At 45.8% G+C, this 21,921-nt stretch overlaps 1 protein-coding gene and 1 pseudogene across 1 annotated transcript; one reads left to right on the top strand and one right to left on the bottom strand.

The window, feature by feature from the left end:
* Positions 1–8,265: 8,265 nt before the first annotated feature.
* On the top strand, positions 8,266–9,212 carry LOC124110243 (olfactory receptor 2D3-like; annotated as a pseudogene).
* An 8,397-nt stretch (positions 9,213–17,609) lies between these two features.
* LOC124075293 (olfactory receptor 2A12-like) lies at positions 17,610–18,804 on the bottom strand. The gene is made up of 2 exons (XM_046418822.1): positions 18,554–18,804; positions 17,610–18,312 (listed from the first exon to the last, which is right to left on the bottom strand). The coding sequence occupies exons 1-2, from the start codon at positions 18,802–18,804 to the stop codon at positions 17,610–17,612; spliced, it is 954 nt and encodes a 317-aa protein (XP_046274778.1).
* Positions 18,805–21,921: the final 3,117 nt, after the last annotated feature.

Here is a 21,921-nt window from a genome sequence, read left to right as displayed (position 1 = left end):
TGGAGTTGGCCAACTCGGAACTGAGACCTCTGAAACCATGAGCCCCAGCTGATTTGCATAGAGTTGAGTCACTTGTAACCCTTGATAATGAGGTCTACATAGCAGGGGACCAAGTTTCTCCAAAACCACAAAAACAAATCACAGTAAAGCAAGTAAACTTCAGACTCCCTTCAGAACTGTGAATTTCTTCTACTCGTTGGCTTCACTGGCCATGGTTTCCCAGGACCTTCATGTTCTTTGTTGGCATAAAGCCATCTTTGGTTGGCTGTGAAGCTGTATCTATGCAACTGGAGGCAACCGTGTAGATGGAGAGCTTAACAGGAGGACTGCAGGAAGAGGACACGGAGAAGGCTGAGTGGATGGTGGTGAGCCCCTTGCCTGTGATTGGCAGTGGAGAACAGAAGCTGTGGTTCACACCTGCACTTTTGTGATGACCTCTCATGACCTCTTACTTTCCAAGTTCTGGTTCATGGGTAGAAATGACCATGAGGCCGAATAGCAGACCCTTGGCTTTGGCTGTAGCTTTCAGGTATAGAATTCTCTATCTTGGAGGGTTGCATGTTGTGGTCTCAGATTCTCTTTCCATTAACTTAATGCTTGTCTATCTAGAAAACAGGTTGTCCACACAGCAGGTCATTCACCAGGTATGGATTTAAGTTGCCCAGCTTGCAATATGAATTGCCAGTGCCTCATTGTGTGGGTCTGTGTGGAGTTGTCTCCACTTTCTGTATTATGTTATCCTTGGCTCACACATATAATTACCTGCTGCTGATGTATTTCTCTGTCTTAAGGATTGAGACTGGGTTAAACAGGTCATTTCGTCTTCACTTAATAACAAGCTCTACTGAAGAGTGACTGTGCATAGGTGTAGGTGGGCTGTCACAATTTTTAAAAAATTATATATGTGTTGTGGGTGGTAGGATTAGAAGTTCACTGTTCAGGAATTTTCTTTACCTCCTGTGCAGAAGAGCAGATAACTAGCACTACTCTGGCATTAGTTCCAGGAACCCCAGCAAAGTGGGGCTCCCCAATCTAACATGAGCACAGGTGCTTCATTATGAACATGTCTAGCATGTTCAATTGCATAATGTTCTGGCACTGTTTTTTGAAAGGCATTAATTTATCAAATAAATTGTTTATATTCAAAAAGAAAACAGCCCGCTTCTACAAACTCTTCCAGCCCCTGTTCATTGCTAGTTCCAAAGTTTCTTTCACATTTTTGAATATTTATTATAGCAACAGCCCCACTTCAATTTTGTGTCTTGTTTGTTTTGTGTGTCTCAGACAATAGCACAGACTGAGGAATTGTAATATACAAATATTTATTGGCTTGTGGTTCTGGAGTCTAGGAAATCCAACATCAGGTGCCAATGTCTGGCGAGGGCCTTCTTGCTGTCATCTCATACCAGAAGGAAGAAGCACAGAAAGCGGGGAGGAGAGGTGCAAAAGGGATCAAAACCATTCCTTTATAAAGAACCTGCTTCCACAGTAATGAATCCCCCCACCTCCATGTAACAGCATCATTAGTCCATTCATGAGAGCTGAGCTCTCACGGCCTAATTACCTTCTAGGTCTTTGGTGGTGATGGCAATTGAACCCAGAGCCCAGCACATAATATTTGATTCAAATCAAAGCCTACATCAGACTTCCCACATTATGTCACCCAAAGGGCTATCTCCCCATCTATGCTTGGGATTGATTCTGACTGATCACAGTTATGAAGTACTTGTCATATGCCCCGACCCGTTTAAGAAGTAGAAGGGGTGGCTGAACAGGAAATGTTGTAGCCCCTCATCACTCTGAATCTAATGATGGAAACACACGGTTGTAGGACAAGCAGAAGACCCACCACCTGACATTCACTGGGGAGTCAGGTCAAGCATGCATATCTTACTCTGTTTCATGCCTGATCATACTTAACCCCGTCACTACCTTATTCTGTCAGTGCCTCATTTTGCTCATGAGGAAACTGAGGAGCGTTTGGCATCGTGTCCAGAATTACACCATGAGTACATGGCAGAGCTAGGATTTGATCCCAAGTCTGCTGACTGTCCAGGGGTTGGCTCCCATGTAGAATATTTGTCACTAGCTTCATCTTGATCAGGTTCAGGGAGGGATCCCACAGTTGCTTGGGGCACATTCCTTTCCCTGCAGGAAGTCATGGTCTTTGGGGGCCACACTATGCAGGACACAGTGCAGGCTGGTATTCAGCCAAGCGTGGTAGGGAGGGTAGAGTGGGGCACTGTGTAGGGGCTGAGAACAGCCAGGAGCCCGACCTTGGCCCCCAGCCCATGGGAAACCCTGATTCATTCTTTAGGGCCCATGGAAGGCTTCCCTCACATCCTGCCCAGCCCTGGGCCCCTGTACTCCTCAAGCCATGCACTTACTCCAGTGGATGCTCACACTGTGTTCCCACTGGACTGTCAGGCAGAACACAGAGAGGCTGTGGGGAGCAGGGAGAGTTGGGGGGCTGGTGCAGAGACCTTGGTGCCAGGCTGAGGGGGCTAAATGTGTGCTCAGGGCTTTGGGGGCCTGCAGTGGGGCCTGGAGGGTCCCAAGGCACAGAGGCTCATTAAGAAGCTGCCTGACTTGTCCTCCCTGAGGATCAGGAGCAGAAGGTTAAAAAGACCCAGCAGGCTCCTGACTCATCCTTCACACACAGCCAGGTAAGGAGGGGAGGGGCGGAAGAGGGGGCCTGAGGCACAGAGTCCTCACACCTGGACCAGCCCTTCCTGATGCTCTCGCCTGTCCTTGTCCCTGTCTCTCCCTGACTGGGCGCCTGCCTGCCTCTACCTCCTTCCCATTTGCATCTGGCCCCTCAGACCTGGCATCTGCTCTTCCCCCAACCTCTGGACGGCTCTGTTCATGGATTTCCTTCTGTCCCACTGTCTACTTATGGCTCTGACTTTCTCTCTTTCTGAGGAAGAAAGGAGGAAGGAGGTGAAGATGGTGACTGTGGAGCTAAGGCAGTTGGCTCTCCTCTGCATCCCAGCCAGGTTGGGACCCTTGGATTGAGGATACAGGACAAGGGACTGGTAAGTGAGGGAGAGGTCAGGGTAGCTAGTTCCAGGAGTGCAGAAAGGGCTGTTGGAGGCTTCAGGAGAGTCGGGGAGCTGGGGGAGATGCTGAAATGGGGAAGAACTATGACACTCACACTGGAGAAGGAGAGGAGGTAACAATCCAGATATTGCTACCCTGGCATTTCTTTCTTCTGGACAGAATTATAAAGATGTTAGAACCTCGCAGCCCACCCACCTTTCACTGCTCTCTCTTTTCCACATTCCCCTCTCCTCATTTTATCCATTTTGCTTCCTTTTCTGGTCAGTTTGTAGCAGAGACTGGGAGAGGGATGCCTATTGAGACACTACTGCAATAGCCCAGGCCTCGGGTCCAGGTGAAACAGGCAGGTGAGAGGAGAGAAGGATAGCAAAGTCCTCAACTCTTTCAGTTGGAGTGTACCAGAGACCCTCCTGCACCACTGTGAGCAGGTCTGGTCACAATGCATCCTTGACATGTGGTCTGCTACATTTTGTTGAACCTTTCCCGGGGATTTAAACGTTCACTACCTTCCAGGATGGTTGACTCTGTCTGCACTGCTTCCAAATGTAGCTTTTCATCACTGTGACAAAACACCAGAGGCAATCAACTTAAGAGTGAGGAAAAGTTTATTTTGGCTCACGGTTTCAGAGGTTTTAGTCCATTGACCCTATAGCTTTGGGCCTGTACTCATCATGGCAAAAGTTCATGGTGGAGGAGAACGTTACACTTCATGGTGGCTGGGAAGCAAAAGAGAGAAAGAGGAAGGGCCTAGGTTCCAATATTCTCTTCAAGGGCACACCCCCCCAGTGACCTAACTTTATCACACTAGGCCCCACTTACACTTCCTGAAGGTTCCACCACCTTCCAGTAGCATCATGGGCTTAGGACCAAGCCTTTAACACATGGGCCTCTGGGGAACATTCTAGATTCAAATTATAACTAATGTAAGTCAATATACTACCACTAATATAAGTTGGTCTAATTAAATTGAAATCCTTTTGGGGACCACCCAGAACAAGACACATGTGTCGTCCACATGGAAGGACTCACCTATGTTTCCACTTTTTGACAGTTTTCAGTCCTCTTTCCTCTCTGCGTTTGACACCACTGGCACTCAAGCTCCCTGGCTTCCTGCATCAAACATCTTTGTGACTTGCAAAGAGTTGGTGCTCAGCTCCAGAACATCTCTCACCTTTCAGATCGGTAGAAGCATCCTATTTGCTTTAACTCTTTCTCTACAATGTGGTTTCCAAATCTTTCTCCATAGCCTGTTTCAACTTGTCCATAGTCAGCTAAAAATATGGCCCAGGAGTGAGAACAATGTTCTAAATGTGGTCTGGCTGCTGCAGACACAGCTCCAAGCTACCTCCTGTGATCTGCTAGGATTCCTTCTCAATGATGCAGACTCATGTTGACTTTTTGGAAGTCTCTTTTTGTAAATCCAGTTTAAGTTCTCAGTTATTTCCCAACAAAGTGCTTCCCCATCTGAGCTTTGTACAACTGGCTTTTGAGTTAAAGAGAAGGGACAGGACATTTGACATTTGGGCTGTGTCTTTTTTTGTTGTTGTTGTTATTTTGTTACTGGCATCAGCCTCGTTCTATTCAGTTGAGACTGGATATCTGATTTTCAACCCCTGGTTCATTTCCTCACTGTCTACACAACCTATTGTCAAGAAGAACCTATGACACTGGCTGGTCCACAGGAATGTTAGCTGTGTCTGTACCCACCTTGCTCTCACCTCCTCCTCTTCCATTTTGACTCTGTTGGATATTCCTGGTCCTATTGCTCCCTACTTCCTCAGAGCGTTTTCTCTTCTCTCCCCCTACCGCCTCCCCTTATGTCCCGGCCTGGGCATCTGCTCACCTCACTCCTCTTTACAGCTCAGTTCACCCCTCAGAACCCACCACAATCTGACATCTGCCTTCATCACCGAGATGCCTCATCTCTGAGCCACTAACGTCCATGTTATTCCATTTTTGACAGTTTTCAGTCTTCTCTCCTCTTTGCATTTGACACCACTGGCACTCAAACTCCCTGGATTCCTGCATCGAGCCCTCCTGCCTTCCTGGTTGCTGCTTCGTAAGCCTGTGTCGTCCTCTGCCCATCTCTCCATTGTTCCTCTCTGGTGCCCCCAGGTGCCATCTCAGCCCCTCTGCTCTCTCACTGAGAATTCCCATCCTTCTCTGTCCTCATTACCCTCCAAATGCTGGTGCAGCGGAAGTTTGGTCTTCCACTTAAATCTCCTTCCTGAACTCTCAGGCCACACATCTCAGCCTCTGACCTCCCGATCCTCAAGCATGTGTTCCAAATTCTGTATGTCTGTAGAGAATTAATTAGCCCTCTGCCTTTTCCTGCCCCACCCCACCTGTCCTTCCTTCATCTCCATCTCATTTCTGTGTTGTTGAATGGTGCTAATGACAATTTATGTTCCCAGTTCCCAACCTCAAGCTCATCTTCCTTCCCCCCTTTCTCACTTTCTGCAGGCCTCAGTTGCCCTGCGCTGTTGGGTCATCTCCACCCCTCCTTCTACCCTCTCCTCTTCCTGGGTGGAACACTAGGCTTCTGTGTCTTTTTCCTTTACCTCTCACCTGGTCTTCTTCCAATGCCTTCTCTTAACTTCCAGCCACACAACATGTTTCTAAACCCGAAGCCCAAACAAATTATTTCTCTGCTTGAAACCCATCAGTGACTCCCACAGCCTAAAGGATTAAGTCTGTGCCTATTAGCAGGATACACAAGACCATTTAGACCCAGTTTCCTTCTTAATTTTAGGCCCATCTTCCAGGAATCCCCTTTCCTAATACCCCTGTGCAGACTTCATCCCTGGGCTCCCTGTTTGCACAAAGCTCTCCCTCAGGCCCTTGGCACCTGCTGCTCCCTCTGTTTGCAAAACTCTTCTTTGAGTTCTTGGCTTGGCTAATCCTGCTCACCCTCTAAGATTCACACCAGGTGTTCTGTTCTCCAACACAGCACTCCTTACTTGGTGGCTGTTCATCATCTGCTTGTCTCTTCACTGTGAGCCCTTTGAGAGCAGAGGTTTTTACTTCTCCACCCTTAGGGCTTAGCACAGAGCCATGGCAGACAGCATGCATTTCCCTCCTGGTGCTAAACACATTGGGAATGTTTTGTATATTTATTCCTCTGTTTTCCCTACTAGACTGTAAGCTCTTTAATATTAGGAATATACCCTGTCCTTGAACTTGTTTATCCTTGTCTTTCCAGCTCCTATACCCGCATATGATTAACCAATGAATGACACCATGAGCAGGAGCACTTGATGGGCACTGGCATTATTGAGCTCCCTCTCTGTGGCAGTCACAGTGCTGGTTGCCTCATGAATAACCTACCACTACTCACAGGCTATCTCCCTGGTAGACATCATATCCATTCCACGAGAGCAGTACTAACTCCAGAGATGGGAGTTCAAATCATTCCCACAGGGGTGAAAGGACCTCTTCCCAAAGGAACAGTAGGCTTATTATTGGGACGCAGCTCTTCTACTCTAAAAGGACTTATGATAAGTCCTGGGGTAATTGATCCCGATTATGAAGGTGAAATAAAAATTATAGCCAGTTCTCCAAAGGGTATATCAGTAATTTCACCAGGAGATAGAATAGCACAGTTACTAATAATACCCAGCCTACATGATAAATTTTCCAGTCGTACTGTAGAAAGAGGTTCCAAGGGATTAGGCTCCACAGGTGTAGATTGGGCTATGCTTTCTTTAAATTTAGATTCTCGCCCCATGCTAAAACTAAATATTCAAGGACATGAATTTAATGGGCTACTGGATACAGGTGCAGACCTTAGCATCATCTCTCGTCAAGAATGGCCAAAACATTGGCCATTACAACAAGCCACTCAAACGCTTCGAGGCCTAGGAGTGGCTCCATGAACAAGAGAATCACCTTTAATCTCTACAGGTATAAACTAAACCCAAACCCAGTCTTTATCCCAGGCTACCCAGCCAATCATCAATCTCAAGGGGAGAAAGGGATCCTAAGGGGTTTATTAAAATTGGGAGGGGTATCCCCACCAGGCTGGAGAGCTTGAGATGCCAGAACTGTCTTTTTTTTTTTTTTTTTTGGTACTGGGGATTGAACCCAGGGCCTTGTGCATCCTGGGCAAGTTCTCTATCAGTGAACTACATCCCCAGCCTCCAAAGCCATTTTTAAATATCTTTTTATTTTATTTGTTTATTTTTTTATGTGATGCTGAGGATTGAACCCAGTGGCTCATGCATGAGAGGCAAGTGCTCAACCACTGAGCTACAACCCAAGACTTTACAAAGTTATCTTTAAGCAAATAAGACAACTATTATTCTGCCTCAAGTCTAGTCAAGTTTTAGAGTCAAGCAGGAAGACCTTTCCCTTAAGAATTAGGTGAGGATAAGAAGAAGCAGAATTGCTGAGTAAACCCATCTAAAATAAAATCTGAGAAAGCTTCCAGGGATGCGAAAGAATCAAGAAACGCAGGCCCAATGTAAGTTATCAAGGAACCTCTCATGTTTGTGGAGCCACATATCTACACCCACATTTCTGATTTGCCTATTTTTCTATAGTGATCAAAAGTTAAGCTAGGCATGGTGGTACATGCCTGTACCAGGAACATGGGAGGCTGGGGCAGGATGATTACGAGTTCAAAGCCAGCCTCAGCAACTTAGCAAGGCCCTGTGCAACTCAGTGAGATCCGGCCTCTAAATAAAATACAAAAAACAGGGCTGGGGCTATGGATGTGGCTCAGTAATTAAGCACTCCTTGCATTCACTCCTCAGTATAAAAAAAAAAAGTTGAACGCAACAAATATCAAATAGGAAGAGTTCTGATTATGTATTTTGAGACAAGGGGAAGAAGAGAGTTTGAAATCTTCACCATCTCACTGTGCAGCCAGGTCTAGGGAGAAGAGCCCACAAGCAATGCACTACGTGATGGTTGCTCCTGAAGGAGAGAAAGGAAGGTGGCCTTTAATGGGCTAGTAGAATGAAAGGAAATGAGACCTTAGAGTTTTTCAGAAAAGATTTTGGCCAGAGAAGTTAAATATTGACAATTTCCCTTCCTTCCCCAAAAGTAACCTATCCCAGGTAGACCCCAGTCTCTGAACTGACATTAATCCCAACTAGGACCCAATGGCTACTGACCTTGGAAGCAGTGGAATGGCCATGGCAACTGAATATGGCTTCCAAACTGGGCCAGTAGGTCCATTTCTCTTTCTGCAGCTGAAGAATAATGCAGGCGTTTCCCTGGGAGAACTGCAGCTCTGTGTCTGAGTTCATCCTTCTGGGCTTCTCCAGGGATTCCCAAACTAATGTCATCCTCTTCAGTCTCTTCCTCTCCCTCTCCCTTTCCACACTCCTGGGCAATGGACTCATTGCCACCTTGATCCACATGGACTCCCGCCTCCACACACCCATGTACTTCTTCCTCAGTGTCCTTTCCCTGCTGGACATGAGCTATGTCACCACCACTGTGCCCCAGATGTTGGTGCATCTGGTCTGCCAGAAGAAGACCATTTCCTATGTTGGGTGTGTGGCCCAGATGTACATCTTTCTGGTGTTGGGCATCACTGAGGGATGGCTGTTCTCTGTCATGGCCTATGATAGGTATGTAGCCATCTGCTCTCCACTCAGGTACAGGTTATCATGAGCCCTTGGCTGTGTGGGGCAATGGTCATCTTTTGTGGACTATGGGGTGTCAGCTGTTCCCTAGTCTACACTGTCTTCACCATGCGCCTGCCCTACTGTGGCCCCAATGAGATCAACCACTTCTTCTGTGAGGTGCCTGCTGTTCTGAAGTTGGCCTGTGCAGACACATCCCTCAATGACAGAGTAGATTTCATTCTGGGCTTCATCCTTCTCCTGATACCACTTTCCTTCATTCTGGCTTCATATATCCGTATCTTCATTGCAATTCTAAGGATTGGTTCCACCCAAGGGCAGATCAAGGCCTTCTCCACCTGTGCATCGCACATCACTGTGGTCACCATGTTCTGTGGACCTACCATGTTTATGTACATGAACCCTGGGGCCAATGCTTCCCCAGAGCGGGACAAGAAACTGGCTCTGTTCTACAATGTCATCTCTGCCTTCCTCAACCCCATCATCTACAGCCTCAGAAACAAAGATGTAAAGAGGGCTTTCCTCAAAGTAACAGGCTGGGGCAGGGTCCCTGAGTAAGGCCACTGGAACACAGATGGCTACAACCAGTTCTGAAAGAAGAGGGTCTATGGCCCTTCTACCATATCCAAAAAGCAGACAGGCAATAATCATTCACAAGTGGTTAGAAAACTGAGGTGCAGAGGTAGGTACAAGTTATGGTCGCGCAGATGGCTCTAGACACTAGGCGACCCTCAAACATTAAGGGACACAACCCCAGACAGACTTCAAAGCATGACATGTGACTGATTCTTCTCTATTTCCGTGGGAGCATCAAAGGGTCTGGCACAAATGAAGTTAACTCATTATGTAAGTTAACTCCGGTTGGCTGGGACAAGATGACTCAGAGGACCCCAGATCAATAACTTTCTTTCTCAGTCAGGAGAAAGACTAGATCTAAAGAAACATAGTCATAGGAGAAAGGAAAAGTAACTTTAGGAATAGGACTGAGGGGTTGGTCACTGTCCATTCAGCACTGTCTAGGGGAGTTTGGGCCCCAGGATACAGGATTCATTCTGTCCCTGGGGAGGTGAGCCACTGCTGTGGGAAAGAGATATTTTGAAGGGTCTCTCAGTACACAGATGAAACATAATCCAAACTACATCATAGTGTATAAGAGCCAGACTCTTTGGTATCTATAGAATTGGGATGACAATAACAATAGCAGACTAACACCTTATAGGGTTGTTGTGACAGGTAAAGTCCTTACAACAGTGCTTGACACATTGAATGCTCCATATAAACATGGAAACTCTTTCTATTCTAATTTCATTTCCTAACACCACAGTTACCAAGCAGACATCTGAGACCCTTTCAGCCGAGAGTAAATGGCTATTCTATTCTTGGGGAAGGGATAGCTAACATTATAAATGAAAGAGCTGGCATTTGTTTACACTTCAGTCTGCTGTGGATTTGGTTAGCTTGGGTCTGCCTCCCAATAGCTCATGAACTTGGTTAGCAAAACTATGAGAAAATTACGACAGGCCCTCAAGATATAGCATGAAGAGGTTCTGTTGACAACCAGCCAACACCCTGGGAGATATCATCACTAATATTCCACTTTAAAGCTTTTAATAAACATTTGTTCAAATGTGAACTGGGTAATCATTGGAGTACTTTAGTCAAGAGGTTGCTGAGAGGATGGTAGCTGGTGGTGGTCATGATGGTGGTGGCTTCCCTTCCCAATGCCAAAACCATTCACCCATGGCCTCAGCCCTCAGGGTTCCTTGCACCTTGGACAAGGCACAGACAAGTTACTCATTCCCCTTACAATACTCCTATACTAGCGATAGAAAAGCCCAACGGGTCCTATCACTTAATTCAGGACCTACAATTCATCAACACCTCCGTTAGGCCCATACATCCTTTGGTTCCCAACCCACAGACCCTGCTGTCTCAGATCCCCCAAACTGCCACCCACTTCTCGGTCATAGATTTAAAGGACGCTTTCTTCTCCATTACTCTTGCTCCTGAATCACAAGATCTTTTTGCCTTTACCTGGACAGATCCCACCACCAGACATTCTTGACAACTAATCTGGACTGTCCTTCCCCAGGGATTTTGAGATAGTCCACACCTCTTTGGACAAACCTTGGCCTCCGACCTCCAATCTTTTCACCTCCAGTGCCCTGAAACCCCCCTCTTGCAATATATTGATTATAGTCCTAGTCCTCTCACCTATAGGACTCGGCCACTAGAAGGACGCTTTCCCTCCCCTTCCTCTCTCTCTCCCCTCTTTCCGGCCCTGGGAGTAACCGACCTCTCCAGGAGGGGTCCCGAAAAGCCTTGGCCAAGGTCTCCCATGGCTCTGGCTCCGTCCAGGATGAGAGCTTCAACTGTCAGGATTTGGTACGACCAATCTCTGCAGCTTGAACCTGCCACTTAGGCACTCCTGATTTTTGCTCTAGCGGGGACGCCCCTTTTGCCAATGAATCAGTTTCCTCCTTCTCTCTTACTACATTTGCGTCCTCTTCCCTCCTCCTTACATGGGTAATGTGTCCACTGTGCAGGTCGACTCTCCCCTACAATGCCTCTTGGATCAAATATAGCACCCAGGCCTGGCCCACTTATCCCTTAGACAACCAAAGCAGATGGCCCCTTTTTGAGTCCCTGGATCCCTCCATTCTAAGGGATCTCTTCCAGGCTTTCTTCTTGCTCTGATCCAATCCTGCTCTCTGCACCTCTTGCAAACTTCTACAAATTCTTCTAGCCCGTCCAAAGGGCGCTCAACAGATGACACAGTTCTCCTACTTAATTTCTTGGCCTTAAAGGGATATCGGGCCTCTCCACAAAAGGCCCAAATAGCATGTAAAGAGGTCACATATCTAGGGTTTTCTATCTCTCAAGGGAAAAAGGCCATTACAGTAGACAGAAAACAGCTTATTGTGTCTATACCTACACCAAAGACCAAAGATGACATGATCTCCTTCTTGGGTTTGGCTGGATACTTCAGGGCCTGGATTCCTAATTTCTCCCTCCTCGCCAGGTCACTATATAATCTGGCCAAGGGCCCCCAAGATGAACCCCTACCCTCAGCAGTAGGAAAGCCCTTTACAATCCTTAAAAAGGCCCTCCTCCGGGCACCTGCCCTGCATCTCCCTGACCTCTCCGGACCCTTCACCCTCTATGTACATGAAAAACAGGGACAAAGTCTGGGCACTCTGAATCAGGAATATGGCTCCACTTTTGCACCAGTGGCCTACCTACCCAACCCCACAGTCAGGGGCTGGCACCCATGCCTCAGAGCCCTAGCAGCGGCCCATGACCTCCAGAAAGAAGCACACAAGCTTACCTTTGGTTCCCTGCTAACCATCTCATCTCCTTACCATCTAAAGGATTTCCTCACTTACAAGGGACTACAGTCACTTCCTCCTTCCAGGGTTCTATCCCTCCTTGTCTCTCCTTGAAAATCCCTCCATCTCTTTTCAGCCCTGCTCTCCATTAAGCCCGGTGCTCCTACTCTTGTCATCCCTCCCCAGAAGATCCCCTCAAGCTCAGCCTCTCCCGTGTCTCCGTCCTTAGCCCAATACCTAATGCTCCCCCTCATTTCTGGCCCCTCTTGGGTCCTCTATTCACCCTATGTCTGGAGATTCAAAGCAAGTAAACCTAAGGGCCCCCTCCAGCCAGACCTCCTTCTCCTCTTTACAGACCCCCTACTTGCTTGGATCTGGCAGGTAGTGGGACCATTGTGTGTTGTCCTTCTGACAAACCACTTAGGTGTCCAGAGCATGGTGACCCCTGAATAAGTGTGAACTACCTTTATCATAAGAGAGCACTTTATGAGTTGCCTTCTGGGCCTAAGGAGGAACATGTGTGTTTTGTTTACCCTCCCAGTTTCGTAAGAATTTCAAGTATCAGTATTTAAAGTTGAGGTGTTTCACATAAGACCTGGAGAGATCTGACTGCTCTCAAAGGGAAATCTGGTAACAATGGGCCATGGTCCTCCCTTGGCCGCCTTCGTTCAGAGCTTGGGAGAAGCTGCCTTCTTTATTACAAAGCCCGTGCTTTCTTGGTGTGACTAGGGAAAGCTGGGAACAGTGATAGAAGTGAGAGAAGCAAGCTGGTTTGGATATTTCGAGAAAAGTAGAGAAGAAAGCTGGTTTTAGAGAACCCAGTTAGAAGAGAGTTTGAAGAACAGCCTTAATAGAGAGGGGAGGGAATTGATTGGACTAGGAATGAAGAGTGGAATTGGGGGTGTTAGGTGCAGGACAGGCTGAATAAGTTGTCTGCAGGGCATGCCAAACAAAGTTAGCTGCAGGATGACCTGGCTTTTCAAACCCTCTGTCTGGTTCTTTATCACCTGTTTGCTTCAAGCCCAAACGCCCAAGCCTCCGCTCAAAGCTGAACACTAACCCCCCTTGTGCCAACAAGGTAGCTTGCAGACCCAGAGACCCCATTAGATTTGGGCTATAAAAACTCCCTGTGCCTGTTCCTTCCCTTTATCATAAAGTTCATTCAGACTCAGGTGGGTAAAAAATTTCTAATCAAGCTTTTAACCAGCTTCTCCTCAGGAATTACCAACTCCTGGCTACTGATGATACCTCCAGTCGAGACCTATGTCAAATGGACTGAATCATCATGGATCTGTGGTGGTAAGGAACCTTCATTTATCTGGTTCCTGAAGTTATACTGGTCCTCTCTGCCTTCCTGTGGGGATTCTTACTTCCCTTCTCTCTGATTCTCCCATGCTGCCCCATCTCAGCAGGAAGCAGCCAGAATGAGTTGACGCCCACTCTCATTTAATAATAAAGAGGGGGGAATGTTGGGAGTCACCCCAGCTCCAAAGACTAACTTCCCCATCCCCTGAGAAGAGCTGTCCAATGGTGAGCCCTGCTGGCTTACATGATCCTTACCCACCAATCAGACTAGCCCTGCTGACTCACATGATCCTTACCCACCAATCAGAAAGCACCTCATGCCAACTGTCAAACCATTAAACTGTCATAACTGTCAAACCATTCCCAGCTCTATAAATATGCATAGCTGTTCCTCAATAAATGGGCATTTTCTCTGAAGATGAGCCTTGTTCATTCTTTCAGTGATGATGATGGCTTCCCTTCCCAATGCCAAAACCATTCACTCATGGCCTCAGCCCTCAGGGTCCCTTGCACCTTGGACAAGGCACAGACAAGTTACACATAGAAACTTAGGAAATTTTACTGACCACACAGTTTATCATTCCCTGAATGGCAGCAACACTCCAGTGAAGATTAACTTGAAAAGAGAAGCTTTCTCAAGGGGATCTCCCTACCTTTATAGAATCCCCTCCAAATTTTACCCTCACATTTTCTATTGCTAGAGGAAAAAAAGAGACAGAAGTTCCTAGCTAATCCTAGTTGGCATTCCTACATGCCACGTCCGTAGGACTATCCTACTAGCCTAGACATTTTCTGCTCCAAACTTGGCTTTGACTTTTCAAAGTTCAGATCACCCAATGGACACAAATGACAGATAATTCAAGGAAATACTGCTGTGGAGAAACTCTGTGAGATGCTGGCTTTGAACACAAAGGAAACTTAAAAACCCTTCATAGTTTATCTCTTTAAGGTCAGAATTATTGAACCTTTATCAAATGACAGTCTTCAGTCTTCAATGAAACTGTGATGGTTCCAATGAAGGTGATAGAGAATCAGTGCAAGCAGAGGTCAGTGAAGGTAGTTTGAACTCAGTAAGAAAAGTACTAATGATTGTGGTATTGGTGAGAGTTACAATAGTTATTCTTGGTATAAGATGAATATTTGGCTTTGCATTTCACAGCTAGGTATAGAGCAATTTCTGAATACACTTGAGGAAGTAGTGAGGAAGAGGGCCTCAGGGAGCTGCTAGGGGAGAGAGAGAGAGAGAGAGAGAGAGAGAGAGAGAGAGAGAGAGAGAGAGAGAGAGAGACCTGGCAGGACCCATGTAGAAATATTGTTTAATTCAAAAAGCCCCCAAATCATAGGAGAATGAGTAGTGGAAATATCATAGGGGTTGATGTGCTATCCTGCTACATCAAGATTAGATCAGGTGGTACCCTGGGAAGAGATGGCAGGACAAAGGTATGTAATTAAGCCAGAGAACAGATAAATAGGAGTTGAGGATGAAAGGGAACTGAGGGAGCTGCTAGAAGAAAGTGAGATACAGGAAATTTAGACTTCAGAGCAGGAAATGTTCTAGGTCATTAGGAAAAGGTCCACCCAAGGATGCTGTGCCTGGGGGAAATTCAGATTTGGGTAAAGAGAGGAAGGAAACATTCAGTGGAGAAGGTTTGAATGTGCCTTAATTTTAGGAAAGGGATTTCATAGAGAACCTTCAAGAAAAGGAGACTAAGCTCAACTTGTGAAAGAATATATGGGATGGAGCCCTAGCGAGGACATGCTGGGTGATAATGGTAAGAGATGAGCAGAGGTGACAGTCTGGAGTCCCAGCTCCCCGTTTCTGGCCTAAGGACTTTAAATATGACCTCTAATTCCTGGGAGCATTTGTTTTCTCGGTTTCCAGGTTTTCAGTAAAATCCAGATAATGATACTTTGAAACATTAGAGAAACTGCATCCCTTTGGGTCCAATCAGGAGACATAAAGGACCCAGTAGGCAAAATAAGGAAAAGGTAACATAATTAAGTATCAACTATGAATGAATGGGACCCAAGGAACAAGAGAGAGGGGCTGAGGAAGGACAGACTTGGGAGGGGTTAGACCTCATTAGAGGAGGTGTGGTTCAAGCACTGAATTGCAGAGGAATTAGCTGGTTAGCCAGCCCAGAGCTGACAGGCAAACTAACTAGGGGGCAGGCCATCAGCAAGCAGGGCTAGGGACAAACAGCTGGGTGCTGGCTGCCACTGGGAGCACAAGGTCTTCACAGTCTGTGGGCCTTACAGAAAGAATGACGTCTATGTGGGACACTACATGCTTCAGTCCCCATGGGAGGGCTTGCTGAATGAGTCCACCAAGGAGCAGCACGCAGGCCATTCTGGGACTAGCTAAGGGGCCAGGCAGGTGCCTGACTGGGGTGGAACTCGGGTTTCCATGTTGAGAGGGTGGCCAAGACCTGAGGGGACAAGTTTGCTGGGCATTCTGAGCCTGTGGCCCAGGCTGGAAACGGAGAGAGACTCCCTAGTAATTCATTATCCCTGACTTCCTTTCCTCGTGGATCACTCTGCTCATCCCCTCAAGAGCTGACCCTCCCACTTGCCCGCCTTTCCCCAATTCTCCCCTGTTTGTCATCTAAACCTTCATGTGCTCTGCTGCTCTCCCGAGGAAAGAGTCCCCATCCACACTCCTGCACTCTCCCCTGTTTCTCCCACGCCCTTTCCAGCCATGGGCTCCTAAAGCCACTCCCACAAGGAGGTTATCACCCCTAAATCTGCACCACTTCTCAACCAGAATTTCACACTCTCACTGCATTGAGCACAAAGTACACCATTCCCAGGGGACTTTCGGGATCTGGCCTCTGCCTGACTCCTGATTTTGTCTTTCCTGTCCTGCTCACTGCCAGGACCACAAGAACCTTCCTCCTGTTCACCAGATCATGCAACTCCTTTCCTAACGTGAGGCCTCTGAACCTGGCTTACCCTTCACTGAAAGTGCCTCCTCCTGCTCATTCCTTGCCTGACTCCTTCTCGTCCACAGGTATCAGCTAAATCTTAACTCCAAGCCCTTACTTGTCTACTCTGGGTGAGTAGGTTTCTGTCCTCTAGTTTCTCTACCACAGAATGCTGTTTGTTTTCTAAAGAATTTTGCAACCTCATTTTCTAGTAACTGACCTTGATTTCTCTATTAAGTTTTTGTTCCACTGGTAGAAATAATATGAATCTTCTTGGGGCAACCTTCTGTTATTAGTGAACTCAGGCTAATAACACCATAACTAGCTGGGCTTAAATAACAGAGATTTATTTTCTGGAAGCTGAAAGTCTGAGTTCAGGGTTCCAGCCCCATCAAGTCCTGGTGGGGGCTCTCTTTCTGGACTGTTGATGGCCACCTTCTCACTGTGTTCCCATGTGACAGAGGGACAGAGAGGAAGGCGAGGAGGGAGGGTGAGAGTGAAAGCATTCTCTGGTGTCTCTTCTTATAAGGACACAGATCCTATCAAATTAGGGATCCACCCTTATGACTTCATTTAACCTTAATTATTTCCTTAGTCCAGATCCAGTCCCATGGGGTGTGAGAGCTTCATCATATGAATTTAGGGGGGAGACAGTTCAGTCTTCAGCATCCTCCCTCTCTCCCGGACTCCAAGCCCTGAAGAACTTATCAGGTGCTGAGGTCCACAGTGTTGGATGACTGTGGAATGGTGGGGAACCTGGCCCTTTGTGTCTATCAGCCGCCAAGAGAACCTCATTCCCCTGAGATCATCAGTTCTCACCAGCCATTGTGGCATCTTCTTGGGTTGCAGAAATAAAATTTCATGACTATAAATCTCTCCATATCTTTCCTTGGGTCTTCAAAGTTCTGGAACTAAGCATGTCTGCCCATTGCCATGTAACTTTGTTACTTCTCTGTAGGGAAAACACTTCCCACCCCTTTGGCATCGCCTTGATCACGTGACTTGCTTGGGATGTGTGCAGTCATTTCTGAGAAGCTTTAACAGTCATCACATGCTTTGTCCATTATGTCTTCCCCTCTGTCTTGGAATACCATGTTCCACAATAAGGGCTCTTCCTTATAAGGTGATCTGAGACTTTAGAGAGCTGCAGCCAGCCTACAACTAACATGGAACATGAGCAAGAAATGATTGTTTGCTGTTGTAAACCAGAGATTATTGAGCTGTTTGTTATTGCATCACAAAGTAGGAAATTAATCAAGACATCCACGTTGGTTTCATGAACATTTGTTCCACTAACCAAGTTCTATACTTATTCAAATGCACAAAGTGGGTTGCAGGTATTATAGATGCTCTCTCTTTCTTCAGCATTGGACATTCTATCCCATTCTTCTCCTGGGTCACCAGGCCACCCTACCACATCCCATTACCTTAAGAAAAGCCCTCTTAATGTCCTTATTCCTCAGACTGTAGACCATGGGGTTGAGCAGGGCTGTGAAGACATTGTAGAGGAGGGAGATTTGCTTGTCTTGCTCTGGAGAGTAGCTGGAGTTGGGCCTCGTGTAGATGTAAGTCACTGGAGCATAGAAGAGTGTGACCACAGTCAGGTGGGAGGCACAGGTGGAAAAAGCCTTGCAGCAGCCCTGGGTGGACTTGATCTTGAGAATGGCCAGGGTGATACGAATGTAGGAGGCCAGAATGAGGGACAGTGGGGTGACAACCACAAAGACACTGATGATCAGGTCCACCATGTCAATCAGCTGGGTGTCTGTGCAAGCCAAGTTCCGCACGGAGGGCCCTTCACAGAAGTAGTGGTTGATCCTATTAGGCCCACAGTATGGCAGCCTCATAGTGAGGAAGGTATGGACCAGAGAGAAGAGGAAACCACAGGCCCATGTCCCAGCTGCCAACTGTGTGCACAGTCTCCAGTTGAGAATGATGGTATAACACAGAGGATAGCAAATGGCCACATAGCGGTCATAAGCCATGACTACAAAGAAGATGCACTTGGTCAGTCCCAGAGCACAAAACACATACATCTGCAGCCAACAGCCAGCAAAGGAGATGGTCCTAGAGTGAGCCAGAAGATGCACCAACATGGGGCTGGGGATGTGGCTCAAGCGGTAGCGGGCTCGCCTGGCATGCATGCGGCCCGGGTTCGATCCTCAGCACCACATACAAACAAAGATGATGTATCCGCTGAAAACTAAAAAATAAATATTGAAAATCTCTATCTCTCTCTCTCTGGAAAAAAAAAATAAATTGCTAAGGCTGGCTTTGAACTCATGATCCTCCTGTCTCTGCCTCTATGTTTAAAAAAAAAAAAAAAAGAAGATGCACCAACATCTGGTGCATGGTGGTGGTGATGTAGCTCGTATCCAGCACCGAGAGGACACAGAGGAAGAAGTACATGGGAGTGTGGAGATGTGTGTCCAGGCAGATGAGGGCAATGATGAGCCCATTGCCCAGCACTGAGCTCAGGTAGAGGAGAAGGAAGACAAAGAAAAGGACCCTGTTGGACATGGGGTCACTGGAGAAGCCAAGCAGCACAAATTCAGAAACCCAGCTTTGGTTTTTCTCTGGAAGCATCCCCATGGTGGGGCCTATAAGAAAATCACATTCATCGACATGTCATCTAAAGTATGGTAGCTCACAAGAATGCCACCTATAAAAGCAGACAGCGAAGATTTTAATCCTGCCTGCGATGCTGTTTCTGAGTAATCTTGGACAAGTTACTTAACCTCTCAGAGCCTCAGTCTCTTCATCTATAAGATGTGGCTAATAAACATCTCTCATGGATTTTATCAGGAGTACAGACAATGTGTATGAAGCAACTAAAGACTTAAAACACTGAATAACACACAAAATGTTCGTATGCAATCTTCCACTTCCTTCCCCACCCCTCAGTACACAGTTGGTCACTCATGTCTAACAAACCAGTTGGCACCAGATCAGCCCCAGCTCCCAGACTCCTTAGAGAGGAAGTTCTGCTGTGCCTTGGAGAACACTGTCAGGGTGTGAGGAAGCAGGCCCCTCCTCCTCACACCCTGGAAACATGCTCCTTGGCCAGCTGGCACAATGTGAGGCTCCAGAATAGTGGGCGCTGGAGGGCACTGGCCGCAAGAGCAGCAGGAAGGTCCGTCTGCTGCTGGCTGGGGTCCGCCTTCCTTATTCAGCTTGAGAGCCAGAGGAGTGGCATGTGGAAGGGCCAGCAGTGCTCTCCTCACCTGACCTCATGGACCGACTCCAGGCAGGCTCTAGGGCCACACTCGCCCCATCCTGTGGCTGCAGCTTGGCCACTCCAGCAGTGGCTTTCCTTGCCGTGCTCTGTTGTCCCACCTGGCAGCCACGTCTACAAACCAGCCCTGACTCACCCAGCACCATTGTCCCCACCCCGGGGCTCCTGCTCTGCAAACTCTGCCTGTGTCCACTGGAAGGTCATGTATTCCTGTGAGCGAGTCACACCAATCTGAATCTTCTTGGTTTTTCTCCCTAGTCCCCATCACTTTTTTGGTCAGGAGCAAGGGAAAGTATAGAGGTACCTCCTAAGTTTTTTAAAAAATTTGTTCTTTTTCAATATACATGACTGTAGAGCGAACTTTGACATACAACCTCTCATTCTTGTGGTTGAACGTTGCCGCAGTCCGGCTGCAGCAGCAAAATAACCGGGGGGTGACGAATAACTTGTGTACGTTGATACAGCAGGAGAGGGAGCCGTTTATTGCAGGATAGGAGCAGTATTTATACATTCCACACAGCTTATCTAATTAGCACAAACTAGATACATCAGTCAACCAATAAGGAATCTCCACACTTAATGGCTTGCTTTTGTTACTTCTCAAACCACTCCCTCTGGCATTTTGCCAGGCACCATCCAGACTTGTTTACGAACTCTAACATTCCCCTGGCAAAATGCCAGGTGTTATTTTTGACTTGTTTACAGACTCTAACAGAACGTGATGTGGAGTTACACTGGCGTGTGTTCATATGTGGACACTGGAAAGTTATGTCTGATTCATTCCACTGTCTTTCCTATCCCCTTTCTCCCTCCCTTCCCTTCATTACCCTTTGTCTAATCCAATGAACTTCTATTCTTTCCACCCCGCCCCACCACTTACTGGGTGTTAGGATCCACATATCATTTAGCTTTTGGTTTTTGGGGACTGTGGTATATATTCTCAATGCAATATTACTCAACTATAAAGAAGAATGTAATTATGGCATTTGCCAGTATGGATGCATATGGAGACTATTATGCTAAGTGAAACAAACTAATCCCTTCTAGATCTTTATTTCCTTCAATATGTACTCTCCTTCAGCCTAGAGATAACAGCTGTTTTCATTTATTTAAAAATTTTTTCCCACTTCCTAGTTCTGCATTCTCAGGGTTCTCTTTTATCCCTTTCAGTATCCAGCTTTCACTAGTTGACAATTTGTTATACTGTATTTTCATGGTTCAAATTACTGGTGTGTTCTGCCTCTACTGACCAACAAAGATGCTGAATCTACAGGAAACACATTTAATAAGGAACAGAATATTTATATAGTTGCAAGTTACCTGTCTATGAAGTATTTATTAGTTACAAAAAAAAAAAATTAGCTACACAGTTGGGAAACTGGATAACGTCTCAATCACCAATGAAGAGCATGTAGACACAATAGACATCTCCAGATTAAAAATCAACCACCTATACATTATTATTAAATCTGAATCTAATCATGAAGAAACATCAAAAAACCCAGATTGAGGAACATTCCAATATAAAAATTGCTTTTTTTTTGGTACCAGGGATATACTGAAAAATATCAGTAGTGAAAAATAGCATTTGGAGAAAAAAAAATAATTTTCTTTTTGTAACTTAAAAAGAAATAACAAAGAAATCATTTAAAAGTAATATGTAAATGCTGATAATCTATAATAGATGCAAAGAGAATGAAGAAAATAATGAAATGTATAATCCTGAGGAGGAGGACTGCTATAAATTACATTATTATGACAATTGATAAGGCTGGGAAATCCCTTGGATTTACATTAGATGATATTAAAGTATCATTTAAAGGATAAATTTCCCAGGTGTGATAACTCCTATATAAGAGAATATCTTTATTCTTGGGAAATAGTTGCTGAAGTCCTAAGGGGTAAAGGAACATGATATTTACATATTACTTTTAAATGATTCTAAAATTATAACTACAACAATATATTTATATACAGAGAAAGAAACATGAAGCGTATGTGATCAAATGTTTAAAATTAATAAATGCAAGCAGGGAGCACACAGGATTTCTTTGTGTTGTTCTTTCAACTTTTTTATAAGTTCAAAATTATTTTGAAATGAAAAGTATTTTAAAGTTAAAAATATTCTAAATGTAAAATAAAAACTTTTTCAGACAAAAACTTAGATCAGTTAAAGGGAGTTATTTAGGTTGAAAGAAAGTGAAGAAACAAAAATGCAAGGAATGAAGAGAACCTCAAGGAAAGAGCAAATCAATGGATAAATATAAGTTATTAATGAACATAACACAATCATGAGGTCTTATGAGACTTAAAACAGAAAAATTAAAGGTCATGATGACAACAATACAAGAACGTTGGTGAGTAATGGAGTTAGAGTGGTCTAAATATTAGCATAATTGGAAAAGTGGTAAAACTAATCATGTTTGTAGACTTTGAAAAGTCAAAGATTCATGTTTTGATATGTAGAGAAATCA

Source organism: Marmota monax, unplaced genomic scaffold (assembly GCF_021218885.2).
Source record: "Marmota monax isolate L192 unplaced genomic scaffold, Marmota_monax_Labrador192_F-V1.1 WCK01_AAM20220418_F8-fsc00008, whole genome shotgun sequence".
Lineage (NCBI taxonomy): Eukaryota > Metazoa > Chordata > Mammalia > Rodentia > Sciuridae > Marmota > Marmota monax.
The sequence above is the reverse complement of the archived record's forward strand: the minus strand, read 5'-3'. Positions and strand labels throughout refer to the sequence as shown.